Here is a 20,210-nt window from a genome sequence, read left to right as displayed (position 1 = left end):
CCGCACGTGCTCCACCCTGAGGCCCCATGCCCGCTTGTCCTCTTCCCCTGTGGCCCCACCCACACTGCTCCTCTTCCTTTCCCCACTCTGCCTCTTTCCCTGAGGGCCCCCTGCCCGCCGCTCGTGCCTTTCCACCCCCCTCCCCTGAGGCACCCCCCTGAGCCCCATCTGCAGGGGTGGATTGGCGTGAGCAGCAGGAGGAGGGCCTTGGGGAAGGAGGAAGAAAGGAGTGAGCATTGGGCGGGGGGGCCGAGCAGGAGTGGAGCCTGCAGTGGAGTGGAGCGTGGGCAGGGCCTCAGGGGGAGAAGGCCAAGTGGGGGCGGTCCTCAGGGCAGAGCAGGGGAGTGGAGCCACGGTTCGGGTGCAGGTGCCCCCACATACTTCTAGGAAGCTTCCAGTGCTCACGCCCAGCCTCCCCAAATGCGGGAGTCATGCGCAGTCTATGGGGAGGATGTTTGGGGAAAGACAGAGAGATAGGAGCTTAAGAGACGATGCAGAGGCAGTGAAGGGACTAGCATGCAGCCAGCACATTCTGTGGCCAGAGTAATCATTGCCCAGGGGCCAGAGGCAGGGGAGGAAGAGAGCTGCGCTGTAGTAAATGGGTGCGCTAAAACATTATTTTGTTTCAAACCAAGGAATTAAATGTCCAGGCACTTTAATGCAGAATTAAGGTTTCCCATTGGTGCCTGGTGGCCTTCTAGAATGTGGAGTGTTGCTGAATTTAAGCCTCTGAAAACTAGGAAATACCGAGTGCAAGTACAAGCAATCCCTATGTGAGGTCAGGGGAAAGGGAGCGTCTGAAGCAGCAGTGAGCTGTATGGGTTAGAGGATGGTTGGAGAGGCCTGGCTGCTGTGTGCATAGGGGGCCTGGCTCGGCATATGTACAGTTCAGCCCACATAATCAAGGAACTATGTGGCCCTCTAGTAAGCTGCTGCCTGTGGTGTGTTCACAGCAGCAGAGGACATCAGACAGCAAGGAGCAACTTTTTACATGTGAATTGCTAATGGCTGAATGGGGTTATTCAACTATTACTACAAAGTGTACAGGAGGGGAAGGATTGCTTAGGAATTAAATAGTATCCTTTACCTTTAGCCAGCCACAGCAGCGCCTCAACGGCAAAGGTGGTGTCAGCATGTACCTTAACTCTTCATTTCCTGGTTTTCCATGGTTTGAGGTTTGCTGAACTCAGAAAGGCAGGCTGTGCCACTGCGCAAACTTAACTCTGCATTGACAAAGTTTTTTGTCAGTTAATTTAGTTGCACACTCATGTGCAATACACTTAGAGACTGAGTGAAATATCTACCATGCATGATCAGGACAGTTTTCAGACATCATTATATTTTAAATTAAAATTTTTTTAACTTTTTTTTCCCAAAAAACTAAAACTGCTAGTCTTCAATGAGGACTATGTCCTTTTCAAGTTTAAAGCTCAACCATTTTTGCTGAATTTTTCACAAAGGTAAGAACATATGAAACAGGTTGTAATGGAAAACTGTTTTGCTATCTTCAGCATAGTGGTTACAACTGTATGCCTGCTATAATGGGGAGCTAAAATTAAAGCTTTTCAGTATCTCACAGTAGTCAGGTTTCACAAAAGAAAGGCGTATATTGATTGCTCAAGAGTTCTTTCTGTACAGTGCTTAATGTTAATTCTCTCTCTTGTTACATACCCATTATTGGAAAGGTTGCTTGTTGCCCATAGGGGTTTACGAGGGTAATTCCATTTTGCTTCTTCATTATAAGGTCTTGCTATGCTTCAGGCAGATTTATATAGCAACCAGCTGTACCTTACAAAGAAGAAAAGAGCTTGTGTGTCTGAGAAATGTGGATTTCAGTGCACTGCCACTGAAAGCAATAGGTGTCATGTTTTAAAAGATATCTCCAAAACAAATGCCTTCCTGGACATGTCTAGAGTAGGAATTAATTGGAATTGTCATGCTGAAAGAGCGGGTTTGAATTCCTAATACAGGAACGAAAGAAAATTACACAGGCACAGGACATTTGAGAAGCAAAAACATATTTTAAAATGACTTGCTATCTTTAAATCCTTGTGATATGTGTGTGCCTTCCAGAAATGAAACTACTCAATGCAGGTTGGAAGGAACCCCACAGAAAGATAGGGTATTTGGGGGCAATAGCTGTGAGCACCCAGTTGTTAGTAGGTATCATTTTCATGTGACGCTTGTTGAATCATGTGTGTATTTTTAACTGTTCATCAATCTGTGTTCATTTTAATTACCGTTGTATGTTTTGTTAACACAATAATTTGCTTTATATTTATTTTGTATGTTTTGTTTGCTTTCTTTGCCTTCATTACTACTAGGTTGCAGTACAGACTGGACACTGCCAATCGTTTAGCTGATGAGCATGCACTGATAGCAACATATGTGAGCCGGCTACAGAATGGTACACGGTTAGTGTGAGGAAAGCTTTCATGGAGTGGGGATGGGGACAATAATGCTGTTTTCTTTGGGAGATTTACAGGTGGGAGGTGAAAGTCACCCCATGGCAGTAGGTCTGCACAAGGCACTCCACACCACTGAAGCCTCTTACTGAGAGCTTACATGGTGCTTATATGGTGTGCAGAGCTTTTTTCACCCTTTATCCCAGGCCCAGGGTGAATTTTATTTAAACCGAAACCATATTTTTGGTGTCTTCGAAGTTTTCTCAGGGTTTTGTGCAACTTTCGCTTGAATTTTTTTTTCCACTCTTATGAACTTAATCCTAAAAATGTATTAAAAACTAGCCACCTTTGTTACTGTAAACAATTTAATGGTAGTTTTAGGCAAACACTAAAATGGTTTCAGCATAGGGGTCCATGGACACTAAACCATTGTTTTTTAGATCCTATTCACTGCTCTACTCAAGGGTATATGTGCCCCAGCAGATGCAACTGGGGCAAGTCTGTCCAGAATCCTTCAAATTATTCTGAAAATACACATGCGCGTGACTTACGTAACATGCCATGGTCTCAAAACTCCAGTCCTTTATCTTTACTAAACAGTGTGAGAGAAGTTTGGTAAGTGCTTTGGAGAGATCCTCTCTCTTCTCATTTAAAATTAGTGGCTGTGTGCATTTATCTTTTATATCTGTAAAACTAGATTCTGTATAAAGAGAGAGGTCTAGAAAGGTTTCTCCCAGAGCTCTGAAGCATGGTGGCTTCACTCCACCATAACTTTATTTTCTACCACTTTGCTTCCCTGGCCTGCAGGTCTTCCCCACCCCACTTTGGGGCCTAACGATCTATTGACAGAGACAGATCTGTGCTGGAGAGGAAGAGGAGGTGCAGAGCCTTAGAGGATGTTCCTGGAGGCTTTGCATCAACCTGTCCACACATGCCCACTGGCTTAGCTTTTTGGAAGAAGGCCATATGCCATCATTCTTTCATTTAGCAATTTCTGTCCCACAGATATGTGGAAAAGATAAGCTCTAGCTTTCCAAATCACTGAGTGAAGTCAGTCATTCCCTCTGAAGGTTGAGTCACTATTCTCTGCTAACACCTGTTTACCCAGCAGCATATAGCACTGTCCACCATGTAACAAGCAAAGAATTCCTGACTCACTACATCAAAGGATTCATTTAGTTTTTTCAGGTTAAGATGAAAAGGAGCTAGTGATGAGGGGCTGTCACATTGACTGCACTTCAAGGCACATACATGAGATTTGAGAAACTACTAGATGTAGCTAATAGCTGCCACATTGCAAAATGTTAGAACACTTGATCTCAGAGGGAGGATTTTGCTCCTTCCAAAACATATTGACAGGGTTTTTTTAAAAATAAATAAATTCTGCCCTCAGTGTGTCTGGCAGAGTTGAGCAGGAGAGAGTGCTCCTCCACATCCCCGATGAAGCCTCCACCTCCACTATCCATGCTTTTGATCTCTCCCAGCAGTCAAGAATCCCATGTACAGGTTACATCCTTCTGTCTGCGATAAACTGGTGGGATTCTCTATACACCATAAAAAGTCATTGCCAAAGGTGGAGGTGGCCTGCCATTCCAGGACTCATACACACTCAATTAATAATAATAATTAATAATTAATAACTCCCTCTCCTTTTATAGATACATAGAATTTAAGGACAGAAGGAGCCTTTAGATTATCTTGTCTGACCTCCTGTGTAGCAGAGACCATTAAATTTCACCCAGTTACCCCATATTTAATCCAATAATTTGTGCTTGGCTAAAACATATATTCTAGAAAGGCAATCCAGTCTTGGTTTGAAGTCATCAATAGATGGATAATTCACCACTTTCTTTGCTAGTTTGTTCCAGTAGATAATGACTGTCACTGTTAAAAATGTATCTTACTTCCTATTTTAATTTGTCTGGCTTTAGTTTCCAGGCTTTGGTTCTTGTTCTGCCTTTTTCTGCGAGACTAAGGAGCCCTTTAGTACCCAGTATTTTCTTCCAAATTGCCCAAATTCTCTTTTTGCCTCATTACATGGCGGCCAAGCTTGGGTGTTGGTGTCTGTGCCTCACTGCATTTGTCTCTTTTCTCTGCCTTGGGGCCTCACTGCATTTTGCCTCAGGGAGTTGAATCCAGGGGTGGTGGAACAATGTGTATAGTGGTGGTGCTGGGAGCCACTGAACCAAACTGTAAACCTTGTATGTAACGGAAACCACTTCAAGCCAGGGGGTGTGGCAGCCCCCCCAGCACGCCTAGATCCACCACCGATGGTTAAATCTTCCTTTGCCTCAATGTCTCAAGTTCAACCTCTCTTTCCCCCTTCCCCTCCCATCTTGGTGCCTTATGGCTCTTAATTAGTTTCATTTTTTCTCATTGTATCAGTTCTGTTTGGTTTGGCATGCCCCTCTCGATTTTCTTGAGACTTTAATATTTTTGCCTCAGTTCTGCGAAGCATATACTATTCCTTGCTCCTGCTTATCAATAGTCAAACTGTCTCATCTCTTTCTAGAATCTATGTTCATGTTATAGCTGTGTCTTCAAAAGAGGAAGGGATCTCACTGGGTCCAAGAGATGCCCTTGGGACACGACAGTGTAAACCTTATTCATTGTATTTTCTGACTGGAAGCCACCCATAATGTGTGGGACTTTGAAATTGGTTTGGAATCAAACCATGTGTGCACAAGTCATGGAGATCACCTCCAACCCCTCCAAGAAAGCTGGCTCTTAGTTGGGACACACCCAGGAATCCACAAGGGACACGAAAGAGAGATACATGGACCAACTGTCCCCATTCCACTTTCTATCAATTTTTTAAAAACATCAAAACTGTTATAAAAATGCTTCATCTATTGAAAATTTGTGGAAAACCAATTTCGATAACCATTGATAAAAATGCAATTAAAATGTTGAAAAAATGAAAATGGGTCTGTCTTGAACCCTATGAAATGGAAACAGCTTAGAAATTTAGATATTTCTTAACATTTTTTAATTTGTTAACAAGCTTTAGTTGACTCTACTACCTGTGTGAAAGAAATCTCCCTTGCTGTCCTCTGCAGAGCTCTCTTCACGCATCCATGAAGTGATATTGATCAGAAACAGCGTCCAGAGAACATATTTCCTAAATAGGAGAGAACCAACTCTCTCCACTGCATCCCCAGAGGAGTTTTGTTTATTTGGGGGGTTTTATGTTATGGTGGCCAAATATCTCTATTTGAAGTCATTTTCTCATTTTTATTGCTACCTCCACATTCCAGTGTCAGAGTCTCTGTGGTATCTGTTAGCAGCTAAAATTTTTCATTGATTCTGTTGGTCTTTTCTGTTGCTGCCTTTTGGAGCCTATTTTTTGTTTGGGATATCCTCAAACTTCTTATTATTCAAGTGTGAGAATCCTGTCGAGACCGTGGCCCTTCTTCTCCAGTATGTCCAAGTTGCAGTGGAGAGTGATGGTCTCAGGGAGCCAGTTGTGGCACCCTGATTTGGGGCTGCCTGGCCCCAGCGTAAGTTAGAGCAGAAGGACCCTGCTCTAAACTGTGGTGCTGACGTAAGATCCAGGACTGTCCTTACCCATACGCAAAGTACACAGCTGCGTGGGGCACCAGGAAACTTGGGGCACCAAATTTCCTGGTGCCCTGCGCGGCTGCATGCTGCTCCAGTCCCTGTCCCGCCTCTTCTCCAGGCCCCGCCCCCACTCCACCCCTTCCCCAAAGAATCATAGAATCATAGAATACCAGGGTTGGAAGGGACCTCAGGAGGTCATCTAGTCCAACCCCCTGCTCAAAGCAGGACCAATCCCCAATTTTTGCCCCAGATCCCTAAATGGCCCCCTCAAGGATTGAACTCACAACCCTGGGTTTAGCAGGCCAATGCTCAAACCACTGAGCTATCCCTCCCCCCTATGAGCTATCCCTCCCCCCTGCCCCCACCCAGCCCCGCGTCTTCCCCACCCTGAGGAGTGCAGGAGGGCCAGGCCTACACTCACTGGTGGCAGGAAGTTCAGGGACCCGGCCGTAGCTACGCCGTCAGTGAGTACTGGCGTGCTGGGGAGTTGTTCCCCTCTGGCCCCCAAGCCAGCCCCTCCTCCCCCCCCCCGTGGAGGTCTGGAGCCAGCCCCCCACTCCACCTCTGTGGAGGCCTGGGGCCCCACCCCCTTGCAGAATAGGGCCCCAGAATAGCTAGGGATAGCACCGGTAAGATCCTTTATCCCAGTGAAGGATTAGGCATAGTGAAGCTCAGTTGTTACTCCTCAGGTCGTCCCTGACATGCTCCTATCTTCCCCTTTACACTGGGGAAAGGGGAATGACTGGTGCTCACTCTATGCCATTCCCCTCCATAAAAGGAATTCTCTGCTAGAAATCTCTGGTGAGTTTATGACCACTTGGCACTCTTTAAGGAGCACAAAGTGGTCAGAGCAGTCTGGAGACTTTGGCCCAATGTCTTTAAAGTAGTGGAAATTATGTTACTACATAATTGCTTATCTGTAAGTATCTTATCATTTCTTGTAAAGGGCCATTTTGAAAATAGACTGTGCAAGTAATGCATGGTAGCCAATATCACTCATTCAGGCTCACACTCTACCCTCCTCCTGCTGCCCTCAAAGGCCAAAAATTCTAAGCTGTGGGAGTTTTGCTGGTCTTGTGTTAGAAGAAACAGTCGTCAGAGTGAGAATCCCGTGAGATTGGCTTCACAGCAGTAACTACAAGCAAATGATTTTTCTTTACTTCATGAAGCAGGATATAGGATTCTGTGACATTTCACAGATTGCTGTTTAATACCCTTTATGTTATTTCTACAGTATTGTTAGATATAGTACATGTGTATTGCACTGAATGGTGAATTGTGCCTTCTGTTTCCATGCATGAAGCCTGAATTCTGTGTTAAATGACATGTGGAAGTCTGAGGTATAAGAGGCAAGTTCAAACTCAAGTACCTTTCTGCACACATAAGACTTCTGACATAATGAAGAAGAAATTGTAGGTTTTCTCCATTAGAATATTAATTTTTGAATAATTTTTTCTAATACATTTTAATATAAAGAGAAACTATTTCAGGAAGTGAGAGACAGTTAAGTTATACCAAATTATGAACAAAGGGAATGAAAGATCCTGCAGCAAGAGAGCTGACTAGAAAGAAGGGGTCAAACAACTTAAATTGCTGATGAAATCCACACAGGAATTGTGAAAGTCAGATTCAGGACTCACATAATTTGTCAGACCACTCTGTTTATTAGCAAAGCGCTTTGCCAATGCACCCAGATATGTGAGTCCCTGCAAAAGCTCAAGCTAACTTATTTATACAGACAAGCCAAAGCCAATTTAACATAAGAGACAAAAGGAAGCAAAAACTGACAAATACAGAATCATAGAATGTCAGGTTGGAAGGGATCTCAGGAGGTCATCTAGTCCAACCCCCTGCTCAAAGCAGGACCGATCCCCAATTAAATCATCCCAGCCTGGGCTTTGATACATACATATGTTATTTGCATACTAACATTTACCAATCTCCTAGCTCAGTAGAAGCTCTAAGTTAATTAGTTTGAGGACCCATTGTCTCACACTCCTTAATGTTTCTCTTCCTGACAAATATATTTCAACAAACCCTTCAAGTAGCATTTCTTTAATGAATTATAATTTCAATATAATTCATTCTACTTTCACAATCCCTCCTTTTGGTCAAGCTACGCAATGACCAACAATGACTGGGTTCCACATATCAATCGTTCTTTATTTCTTTGTTCATCAGTGATATTTAAAATCATCAAATTAGCCCTCTGGTTTGGGGCAGCTATCTGTGTAGCATGCCTGACACAATTTTGGATACAACAGGAAAGTAACTGAAAACATACAAAAATTATTAGGATTCCAAACGAGAGTTAGGGCTCCCTGAAACAACCAGTTTCCTATGCCAGAGAAATTGAAAAGGTTACTTAGCCACTTCAATAAAGAACTTGGCTCTTCGTGGGGAAGATATGTGATTTGTTCTAAGTGGATAGCACGATCTATTACCTCATTGGTGTTGTCTGGTATATACACACAGCAGTCTTTTCCAATGAGAGCACAAGTCCCTCCTTTTGCCACGAGCACTATGTCCAATGCCTGATGGTTTTGGAGGGCCGTCTGTCGGATTGCCCCTGTTTCTTTGGCCAGGGCTCTTAAACTTTCTCCGGTTTCATTTGCCATTATTTCAACTACTGCTTGTAACCTTAGGAGCCTTTTTGCATGGTGTATTACTCCCCCTAATGGTATGAAGGAACCGCCAATGGCCTCTTCCCAGGGTAAGGGGCTTATGTTATTTACATACCATTGGGCATCTGTTAAGTCCCTTCTTTTCTCCTGAAATTGCGGAGGCGTTCTCGAGGGAAGGTTCCTAGCATGCGGAATTGTGGGAAGAGTCGGGCGGGATAACAGATTCCTGACCAATTAGCTGGTAGTGCGGTATAAGCTCTGGTCCCACACACCCAGTGATGGCCTACTAAGGCTGGGAAGGGTTGGTTGCACCCTTTTGTCATATAGGTGTTTGCAAAGGAGTAGTATCCCCCAAAGGGTACAGGGTAATTCTCCTTACGAGGAGTGGTGTTATTTGCATGACATTGAAAGATTGTATTGTTTTCACTAAGGTTACTGTAGGGGGAACATGAGATTGATTTCTCTGCTTGATCCCAGGTTGAGAAAAAATTCATATCTCCATACCCGGCCCCCCACTTTTTAGTTTTGTTTGAATAATCCCATTCACCATTGGCCACAATACGCTGAAGGCAATGGCTTTTCCCCAGATCCAGCCCTGTCCCATTACACACCCAACACCAATGACCTTTTCCCTCCACCACATTTATCCATTGAGATGCATTTATTCCCACCGCTTCCCAAGTGTCATTGCTGTTCCATATTTTGTTAAACGGACGAGGCCCTCCAGTGAGGTCTGGGGACTTGAGTGGGATAGCCAGGACAGGAACACCAGTTTGAGAGTGGGCTGGGATGTGGCTGCAGACCCAGCAAGTAGAAATATTTAGGGTCTGAGCTGTCCACACCTGCTGCTGGATAAAAGAATTGTCATCGTGGTCTCCCCAGACCGTAAGATACCAGCAGCCGAGGAACAGGCAGAGGTGCATGTTGGAGGCAAGGCTCTTCTGGTTCTGACAACCTCAACTGAGGGAACTGTAGTCACGGTTTTACACCCACCAGGCAGTAGGCGCTCGGCTCGCTACTGCCTTTTTTTTTTTTTTTTTTTTGGTCATCTGCTTCTGGCAACCCTTACGAGAGTGTAGATTGTAAGGTATTGCAGACTGTTCCTCTACGTCTTCTTCTGGAGTCAAAATTGACTCTGCGTCGTCCTGAGGTGATGATTGGTTCTCTGGGGATGGTGCCTTCTTACACTGTGAAGCATGTATCCACGCTGCGATGCCAGATAGTTTAAGAGCCGTCTGTGTAGTAAGCAGTACCTGATGAGGACCCTTCCACCGGGGCTCCAAGGCGTGCTTTCGATGATGGTGCTGTACGTAGACCCAATCACCTGGCTCGAGGTTGTGGCAAGCATCAGAGGTGGGTTCCGTGGGCCAGGCGGCTCGAACCTGTGAATGGAAGTGACTTACAGCTTGCATTAGTCCCTTGCAATACTGAAGGAGCGCACTGTGAGTCAAGTTCAAATCTGGAACGGGAGTAATGGTAGTCATAGCTCGCATAGGGCGTCCCGTAACAATTTCAGAGAGACTTAATTTATGCCTTTGGGATGGAGTGGATCTCATGCCCGTAAGGGCTAATGGTAAGGCTACTGGCCAGCTTAATCCTGTAGAGTCACAAATTTTAGCAAGCTTATTCTTAAGTACATCATTTCGTCTTTCAACTGCACCTGCACTCTGTGGGTGGGAGGGACAGTGCAGCAGGTGTTTGATGTGCGATATACGGTCCAGCTGTTGAACAAGTTGTCCAGTAAAATGTGCACCCCGATCCCTGGACAGAGTAGCAGGAATTCCCTTGGCAGGCATAATATGATTTAACAAACATTTGGCAACAGACAGTGAGTCAGCCTTGCGACAAGGAAAGGCTTCAATCCAACCAGAGAATAAACATACCATAACAATATAAATTCATATTGTTGACACTTAGGCATTTGTACAAAATCAAGTTGCCAATGCAAGAACGGTGCTTGAGGCAGACCCCAGAACCCCTGGGCCACTTTTACAGGTTTTCCAATATTATGGCTTTGGCAAATGGTACAGGCTGCACAGTGGCGGGCTGCAAAAGAGCTAAAATGGGGGGGCCCACCATCCTGTCTTAGTTACAGCAGAGACCATCCCCTCCTTTCCGACATGCGAAACACCATGTAGCAGGGCGGCCAGAGACGGGTAGAGTGAAAAGGGGGCTACAAAGGCGCCAGTAGGCGAGCGCCAAAAAGAATGAGGATGTAGAGAGCAACCTTGGGCAACCCAGGATTCTTTCTCGGTTTCTGGGGCAGAGTCTTGGAGCAGGGCGAGGTCAGTGAGGGACCAGGAGGGTAAGAGGAGAGCGGAGAACAAGGGAATCAGACATTTCGACTAGGGGCGCTGCAGCAGCCACAGCACGCAGGCAGGGGGGTAAGCCTTGGGCAACAGGGTCTCAAGTGGCAGAGAAATAAGCTACTGGGTGGTTCTTTTCTCCGTGCATCTGAGTGAGAACTCCAAGTGCACAGCTAGATTGTTCGTGTCAGAAAAGGGTAAAATGCTTAGAATAGTCAAGCAGCCCTAAGGCAGGGGCAGAAGCCAAACCCTGATTGAGGGAAACAAAGGCAGAATTGGCCTCAGGGAGCCACGGCATGGGGTCAGGCACAGAGAATCGAGTGAGTTCCTGGAAAGGTTTTACAAGGGAGGCATATTGGGGAATCCATTGTCTGCAAAATCCAGCCATGCCTAAAAACTTCCGGACCTGGCGTGGGGAGCGGGGTCGGGGAAAGCTAAGGATAGCTTGGACGCGGGTGGGAGAAAGTGCACGGGAAAGCTGGGAGAGGAGAAAGCCAAGGTATGTGACAGAAGCTTGACAGAGTTGTAGTTTAGAGCGAGAAGCTTTGTGACCTTTATTTGCTAGGGCAGTAAGGAGCACTAAAGAGTCAGTTTCAGAGGCAGACAATAAAGGGGAACAGAGGAGTAGATCATCTACATATTGGACTAGTATGGACCTGGACGGGAAAACAAGGTCAGCAAGGTCTCAGACTAATGCTTGGGAAAAATACGACGGGCTTTCAGTATACCCCTGGGGCAGTGTGGTCCATGTGTACTGTTGCCCCTTGTAAGTAAAGGCAAACAGGAACTGGGAGTCAGGGTGAACCGGGACAGAAAAGAAAGCAGAGCACAAATCAACAACAGTAAAATGAGTTGCATCTGGTGGGATAGAAGCCAGAATCTTTGAGAGGGGCAAGTTTTGATTCTGTCCACCTATGATTTGCCTCTTCCCACCACTGCGTGAAACAATCAACCTCTCCTTTTGCCAATTTAATTTTAGGTTGGCCAAGTTTGTCTTTTAAGACGTCTACACAGTCTTTGTCCCAAGATCCTAACAGTGGCCACTGAATTTTGGGATTCTCCTGAGTTAGCCTAGACCATTTTTCCAGAAATTTACTGGAGTCCGGACCCTTCCTAAAATACATAAATTGAGCCAGCGTTCCTTTAGGGAACTGTCCCGACTTAGACGTCTAGTTACCCATACAGGAGGACTTTACACACCAATCACACAAGAAGGAAAGTCGGGTTCGTCAGAGCGATGCCCGGTGCAACACACAAAAGGAGCCCACAGGCTAGTGCCTCAATCGCCCTTGCTTTCACACCAAGGGTTTTACCCCAGGCGTGGTGCGGCTGCGATTGTGCAGATTTCCCTCACTCAGACTGTGGGGACAGGAACCCTTTGGTCAGCCGATCCCCAGATGGAGACGGCGCCCAGACTCAAACACACCACAGGGAGGATGGACAGACACAGAGACAAGACAGTCCTCAGTCCGGACAAAACACAGAAATAATTACCTGACCAGATTCCTGATGTCAGATCCTGGGATCCCTACCAGAACAGAGTGGGAACCAACAGGTTCGATGGTGTAGACTTCACTGTGGTCATGCACCCTTCCGTTCTGGCGGAGGTCCGCTCGGGCCAAATGCCCAGGTGCCAGCTTGCCACGGCCGTCCTAAGAACAGTCAGGAGTCACACAGCCCCAGTGAAGACGGTTGCCATCTCGGTGGGACCTCCAAATTGTCAAAGTCAGATTCAGGACTCACATAATTTGTCAGACCACTCTGTTTATTAGCAAAGCGCTTTGCCAATGCACCCAGATATGTGAGTCCCTGCAAAAGCTCAAGCTAACTTATTTATACAGACAAGCCAAAGCCAATTTAACATAAGAGACAAAAGGAAGCAGAAACTGACAAATATACATATCTTATTTGCATACTAACGTTTACCAATCTCCTAGCTCAGCAGGAGCTCTAAGTTAATTAGTTTGAGGACCCATTGTCTCACCCTCCTTAATGTTTCTCTTCCTGACAACTATATTTCAACAAACCCTTCAAGTAGCATTTTTTTAATGAATTATAAGTTCAATAGAATTCATTCTACTTTCACAGTATCAAAATCAAATTCAGATAGCAAGGTAGGGAAGGTGGACCTACAATAAAACTGTGCCATGGTCCAGAAAAAGTGTTTTGAATATACAGTGTTATGGGGCGGGGAATAGAAACAGGGAAAGATCATCAAGGCCAATACAATGGTTTGTCTCATCTCTTAATACTACTTTCCTCAATTTTCACCTTCCCTTACAGGCCCCTCTTTCTCTAGTATTATTGCATCGAGATCACTGAATATCTTTAAATTATTCTGTTTATGGACACACAGTAGGCCAAATTCAGAAGTATATCTGAACTGGTGTAATTTACACCTACTTCCAAGCCTTTCAATGTGTAAATTACAGCATTACCTTCACTCAGCTTCCTCATGCTTCCCTGTTGTGTAAGATATAACCTCTGACACCTCCCCTCTGACTGACCGTCCAACTCTGGAGGAGTCCAAGTTAATGAATTTGAACAAATGCATATTTTAAAATAAATGTGAGGTATGTAACTTGAATTCTACTGTTTAATTAAAATGAATATTTGCCTGTGAAATTATGGTGTAATTAATGATTGTACAATGTAATGCAGATATTTTTTAATGTATTCTACCAGGCACTTAGCATTTATTTCTTTACCTTAATTGCATTTTTAGGGCTTGATTCTGTTCCTGCGTTTGATTGAAAATGCATAGGTGCACAACACTGCATATTTTCGGACATCGAGCACTACATCTGTGGATCCAGTGTCAAGAAGCAAGCCCTTCTGGCATTAGGCTACATTGCAAAATTGAGCCTCATTAAAATATTTTATTACCTATGATTTTAAAGACAAACTATAGTGGATAAAAAAGACATGCTGTAGTGACTGAATCAGACACCAGCAACAAAGGCAAATATTTCAATTTAACACAAACTTGAAAAGCCTGCTCTTTCATATAGCATCTCACTTCTGATTTGTTGTAATGGAAACTTTGCAGCCCATAGTCTGAGCTCATAGCAAGTCTTTATATTGACTAATTTCAATTAATTCAAAACTTACTGTTTGTCCACTATAGCCTGATGTTGTTTTTTTTTAAAAGATGTTTAGTTTAAAACCATTTCTAAAGTTTATAGTGTGTTATATATTAGGTAGGCCCTGCCAGGCTCACTAGACTAGTATAAGCACTTTTCTGGAAATATAAATGGTTTGAGACCCATGTTGTGCTCTCCTCCCACCACAGATTTCCTATTAGTCCTGAAGATCATCCACCAAAATTATCAGACACATAGATGAACACGGTTTGTTGGGGAAGAGTCAACAGGGATTTTAAAAAGGGAAATCATGCTACACCAATCTATTAGAATTCTTTAAGGGGGTCAAAAAATGTGGACAAGGGTGTACTCGGACTTTCAGAAAGCGATGGACCTTGTCAAAGACTAAAGACTTTTAAGCAAACTAAGCAATCATGGTGTAAGAGGGAAGGTCCTCTCATGGATCAGTAACTGGTTAAAAGACAGGAAACAAAGGATAGGAAGAAACAGTCAGTTTTCACAGTGGAGAGAGGTAAATAGCTAGGTCCCACAAGGATCTGTATTGGGACCAGTGCGGTTCAACATATTCATAAATGATCTGGAAAAAGGAGTAAACAATGAGGTGGCAAAGTTTGCAGACACTACAAAATCAATGGTTATTAGCCAGGATGGGCAGGGATGGTGTCCTTATCCTCTGTTTGCCAGAAGCTGGGCATGGGTGACGGGGATGGATCACTTGATGATTATCTGTTTTGTTCATTCCTTCTGGGGCACCTGGCATTGGCCACTGTCAGAAGACAGGATACTGAGCTAGATGGACCTTTAGTCTGATCCAGTGTGGCCATTCTTATGTTCTTAAATTTACTCAACATAGTTAAGTGCAAAGGTGACTCCAAAGAGTTACAAAAGAATCTCTCAAAACTGGGTGGCTGGGCGGCAAAATGGCAGATGAAATTCAGTGTTGATAAATGCAAAGTAATGCACATTGGAAAACATAATCCTGATTATATGTACAAAATGATGGGGTCTAAATTAGCTGTTACCACTCAAGAATGAGATCTTGGAGTCATTATGGATAGTTCTCTGAAAACATCTGTTCAAAAACGATATATTAGAAATGGAAAAGGAGATTAAAAACACTGGGACTGTTCAGCTTGGAAAAAAAGACACCTAAGGGGGGAGATGATCAAGGTCTATAAAATCATGACTGGTGTAGAGAAAGTGAACAAGGAAGTGTTACTTACCGCTTCTCATAACACAAGAACTAGGGGTCGCCCAGTGAAATGAATAGGCAGCAGGTTTAAATGAAACAAATGGAAGTACTTCTTCACACAACACAGTCAAGCTGTGGAACTCATTGTCAAAGGATGTTGTGAAGGCCAGAAGTATAACTGGGTTCAAAAGAACAAGATAAATTCATGGAGGATAGGTCCATCAATGACTATTAGCTAAGATGGTCAGGGATGCAACCCCAGGCTCTGGGTGTCCCTACGCCTCTGACTGTCAGATTCTGGAACTGGATGACGGGATGGTTCCTGCGAATCACCCCATTCTATTCATTCCCTCTGAAGCATCTGGTGCCGGCCACTGTCAGAAAACTGGATTAGGGCTAGATGGACCATTCGTCTGACCCCTTGTGGCCATTCATATGTTTACCACCAGAGTTCCTATTTTTGCTTTTGCTTCTCCAGCCTTCAACTTCCAACTTTTCCTACTGTTTCATGGTTCTGTCAATGTGGGTCAAATTGCAGGAGACATTTTCTTCCAGAGCTCGTTTACTGTTTCTCACAAGACAGCTGCAGTAATATTTCTACAGAGTGATGTGAAGGTCCTTACCTCTGCTCCTGCAGCCATATGGTCCTGATCCAACATCTGCTGAAATTAGTCGGAGTCAGGTCAAGCCCTAAAAGTGCCATTTCTGCAGCATCCTCAACCTCTGTCAGCCATGGAATGAAGGACAAATTCTAGGTCTCAAAATGGAATCCTTGCATGCCTTGTACATTTTACTCCTGCCAGGCTGGCCTATCAGCAGCATTTCTGCATTTTAGTTTATCTTTTTCAGTTACAGCGTGAATTCTTCTCTGGTTAGCATGATTCACTCAGTTTTTCTTTTTGGAAACCATTCTCAATTTGACACATCATGTAGATCTTATAAGTACAGGACTTTCCACCTTCACCATTCAGTTTAATCACCCGTTTTGATTGGGGTCTATTAAAAATATCATTGGGAAAACAGTATATTTTTTGCTAACAATCTTTTTATAGGGGTTTTTTTCAGTTTTGAAAACTTATTGTTTGAAATATTTAACACTAGGCTGGACAAACCCATGGAGAATAGACTACTGAGAGAACAATCTTGTGCTAGGCCCTGCGTTCAAGATTGGGAGAAGGGCACGATGTAGATGGTTTCTGATAGGGGTTTTTCATTTCAGATTAATTTGATTCTACATAACGATGCATCCTTTTCTTTGACATGTCCAGTGCTGAAGCTAGGTGTATTGCTGGTGATGTGTTGACCTTTTGTTCCCTTGGCAGTGTCCTGGACAGCCCTAGCAGACTTGATGAGGAGCACAGACTTATTGCCCGATATGCTGCCAGGCTGGCTGCGGAAGCTGGAAATGCAGTAAGTAAATGCATTGATTCTCCAATTTGATTTTCTCTGGCTCTTTTCTTATTAAGGAAGGTAGCAAAATGTTTTTCAGAGCTTTGATTAGCAGCTTAATATTGTGCTAAATTGAGTCAAATTGTCTTTTTTTCTGCTTAGCTGATGTAAAATGAGGCATTACTTCCCTTTCCACTCCTTTCTCACTGTTTATAGCATGAATAGCACCTTCCCAGTATTGCACTATACCCCTCCTCAAGAAGGTTAGGGAAAATGTCCAGGAAATGGCAACATGATTACAAGCATGGAAAGACTGTCACATGGGAAGAAATTAAATAGATTAGTCCTACATAGTGTAGAGAATGGACAAATAGGTGGACACATGATAAAGGCATATAAAATATCATATGCTACAGAGAATGTAAATCAGTCACTATAGTACAAGAAAAAGGGGGGAAAGCCAATGAATTAAAAAGCCAAAAAATTTAAATTGATAAAGGAAAAACTTCTTCACACAGCACATAGAATCACAGAAATGTAGGACTGGAAGGGACCTCGAGAGGTCATCTAGTCCAGTCCTCTGCACTCAGGGCAGGACTATGTAATAACTATTGATGTCTATGTATTATAGTACTTCTAGCACCTTTAGCTGGAAGAGCCCAGAGGAATCTGGCATGTGGATTTAGGAATGGGAAGAACATAGGTGATTTTGAGGTTGCAGACAGGAAAACCCAGAGAACCCCTGCTTCATTAGCATTAACTTACCTGTGAATTCCCTCAGTATTTCCATCAGGACATGGACTCTCTATGCATCCTTCAGTTCAGCAGCAATGAACTCTGGTTCCTGCAGCCGTACCTACTCACTCCTGGCCAGTGTTCCCTTTTCATCTGAATTAATTGCCAAAAGATATCATAGGGAACTTGGAGAACCTGCAGAACTAAGAATTTAGTGAGAGTTAATAGAAGATTAGCTGTTTATATCAAGGTTATAAATATTTGACTTTTTCACACTAGCTGATGCATTCCCATGGGAAGACATAGCATTTGGACTGACAACCTTCCCCCGGTTTCAGCTGGGAAGTTCTGCTCTGAACTACAGCCAGGGTTCTATAAAAGCACCAACAGCAAAGGCCACCTAAATATGCACTTAATCAGATTTTCCAGGTGATGGGGCCATGCTCCCTACTATGATCCCTGCCCATTGTAGAGATTACAGATATGCAGAACTCTGTGGTCAGGGTGAATGCAAGATTGTTTATGTCCTGTTTATACAGACTCCTTACGATATACCTCCTATGTCCACCCTGAATAGTAGCTCTAAACTTGCACAACTAACACTGCCTTAATGACACGCTCTAAGGCCTGCTCTGATTAGCTCTGGGCTTGTTGGTGTGGAGTGGGTTGATGGAGTCTTGCACTCAAAGCCCCACTGTATCCCTTCATCCCCAGCTCAGATAATATGACTACCTCATCAGCATTTCAGAATTATGAATACCCACCTTGTCCTCAAACAATCTTCAAAAGAAGGACTATCCACTCCAAGCCAGTGAACAGTCTGAATTTCTTCTGCCACAGTGTAAGATGGATTGAACAGTACGACTATGAATAGCCATATGAATGCTTCTTGCTACCTCTGGCAGTATAAATACTCTCATCATCTCCTCCTGCAGTGTGTAGGCCCTTTTACTAGCTCCATCAATATGCATTCATACAGTGATCTGAATTCCTGAAGGGGTTATGAGCAGATATTTTCCTTTTGTAGAGCTTTAATAACAAGAAATCTTTTAAAATTCTAGAAATGGACACATCAGCTCCTCATTATCCCTTTGATGGGGCTGTCGAGGAAATCTCTGTATTTGAATTTTCTGAAGTCATTTAATTCACTACACACACATGTATTGCTGTAGTGGTACAGTATTTAAGTGACTGTTCTCTGTTGGTGGGAAACGGGGTAATCTGACTAATCTTTGTGTAAAACTTAAAGTTGCTGAGAAGCTTAATAATTTATTTGCGTCAATCTTCACCACAGAGAATGCTGGGGAGATGTCTATCCCTGACCTATTCTAAATTACTAAAAGTGAGGTACTCTCAGAGATTGGTGATGTCAGAAAAAGATGTGCTGTAATAAATCGATGATTTAAAAACCAGAAAGTCATCCAGTCCAGATGGTGTATATCCAGGAGTTCTGAAGAAGCTCATGTATTAAGTGGCTTAGCGGGATAAAAGAGAACTGGTTGACAGGTTATTTGGACTTTGATAAGGTACCTTACAAAAGGCTATTAAAGAAGCTAAGTCATTATGTGGTGAGAGGCAAATTATTGTCATAGATCAAAAACTGGTTAGGAGATAGGAAACAGAGTAGGAATAAATGGTAAATTTTCATTGTGGCAAAAGGTTAAAAGCAGGGAGCCTAAAGGTTCTTTACTAGGTCAGGTGTTATTAAATATATTTAATTATCTGGAATGGGATGAATAATGAAGTAGTAAAATTTGTAGAAGACACAAAGGACCTTCACAAAACAGAGAATTAATCTGAAAACAACAAGATAAAATTCAGTAAAGACAAGTGCAAAGCACTACGTTTACGAAGGAAAGAATCAAATGCACAACTACAAAATGGGGAATAACTGGCTAGGTGGTAGAATTCCTAGAAAGGATCTAGGGGTTATAGTTGATTATAAATTGAATATGAGTCAACAAAGTGATGCTGTTGCGAAAAAGGCTAATATCATTCTGGGGTGTATTAACTGCAGTGTTGTATGTAAGACCTGGGTGCTAATTGTCCTGCTCTGCTCAGCACTGGTAAGGCCTTTGCTGAAGTATTGTGTCCAAGTCTGGGCACAACACTTTAGGAAAGGTGTGGATAAATTGGAGGGAATCCAGAGAATAGCAACAAAAATGATAAAAGGTTTGGAAAACCTGACCTATGAGGAAATGTTAAAAAAACTGGGCATGTTTAGTCTTGAGTATCAACTCAGAAAAAGGAAAGGAGTACGTGTGGCACCTTAGAGACTAACCAATTTAACTCAGGAAAAGGTCCTCCATGTCATCGGAGACAGCTCAGTGAAGGCCTCAGTTCAAGGTGGTGCTACAGGCAAAAAAGGAAACAAGATGTTAGGCTGCATAAGGAATTTGAACCCTGGGTGTGAGCTGATATAGAATACTGGGTGCATATTGGTCACCCCATCTCAAAAGAGATATTGAAGAGTTAGATGGGTTCAGAGAAGGGTGATGAAAACGATTAGAAGCATGGAAAACTCATATGAAGACAGGTTGAAAAGTTTAGGATTGTTTACCTCAGAGATGAGAAAGAGGGAACATGAAAGAAATATGTAAAATGAATGAATGAATTTGGATTAACTTCAAAAAGGAGAACTACACAAAAGTGAGGAGTTAGAGTGGAAATCAAAAGGTAAGGTCACAAGAGTGAAATGCCTGAAAGCTGTATGTAAACTTTTTAAAAATACATAACACAGGCTCACACTGTAGGTATACCTCAAATTAAAAAAAGCAGTAAGATAACCAAAAAAATGCCACCATGGCTAAACAAAGTTAAAAGAGTCAGTTAGAGACAAAAAGACATCTTTTAAAAATTGGAAGTCAAATTCTACTGAGGAACATAAACGGTGG

General features: G+C 43.3%; 1 protein-coding gene across 16 annotated transcripts in view; it reads left to right on the top strand.

Annotated features, from left to right (window-relative positions):
• Window positions 1–20,210, top strand: part of DTNB (dystrobrevin beta) — a 380,746-nt gene that overhangs the window by 243,691 nt on the left and 116,845 nt on the right. For 12 of the 16 annotated variants that reach the window (XR_007356069.2, XR_007356070.2, XR_007356076.2 and 9 more), the window contains 2 exons: window positions 2,325–2,414; window positions 16,515–16,602. Coding sequence is in view for 3 of the 16 variants with exons in the window: in XM_048846097.2 (XP_048702054.2) it covers window positions 2,325–2,414; window positions 16,515–16,602 (178 nt within the window). In the remaining 13 variants the exon portion in view is untranslated. The remainder of the gene's footprint in view (window positions 1–2,324; window positions 2,415–16,514; window positions 16,603–20,210) is intronic. The other 4 variants (XR_012667516.1, XR_012667514.1, XR_007356074.2 and 1 more) reach the window with 1 other exon arrangement.

This window comes from Caretta caretta, chromosome 3, assembly GCF_965140235.1.
Source record: "Caretta caretta isolate rCarCar2 chromosome 3, rCarCar1.hap1, whole genome shotgun sequence".
Classification (NCBI taxonomy): Eukaryota; Metazoa; Chordata; order Testudines; family Cheloniidae; genus Caretta; species Caretta caretta.
Note: the sequence above shows the minus strand (reverse complement) of the source record. Positions and strands in the feature narration are given on the sequence as shown.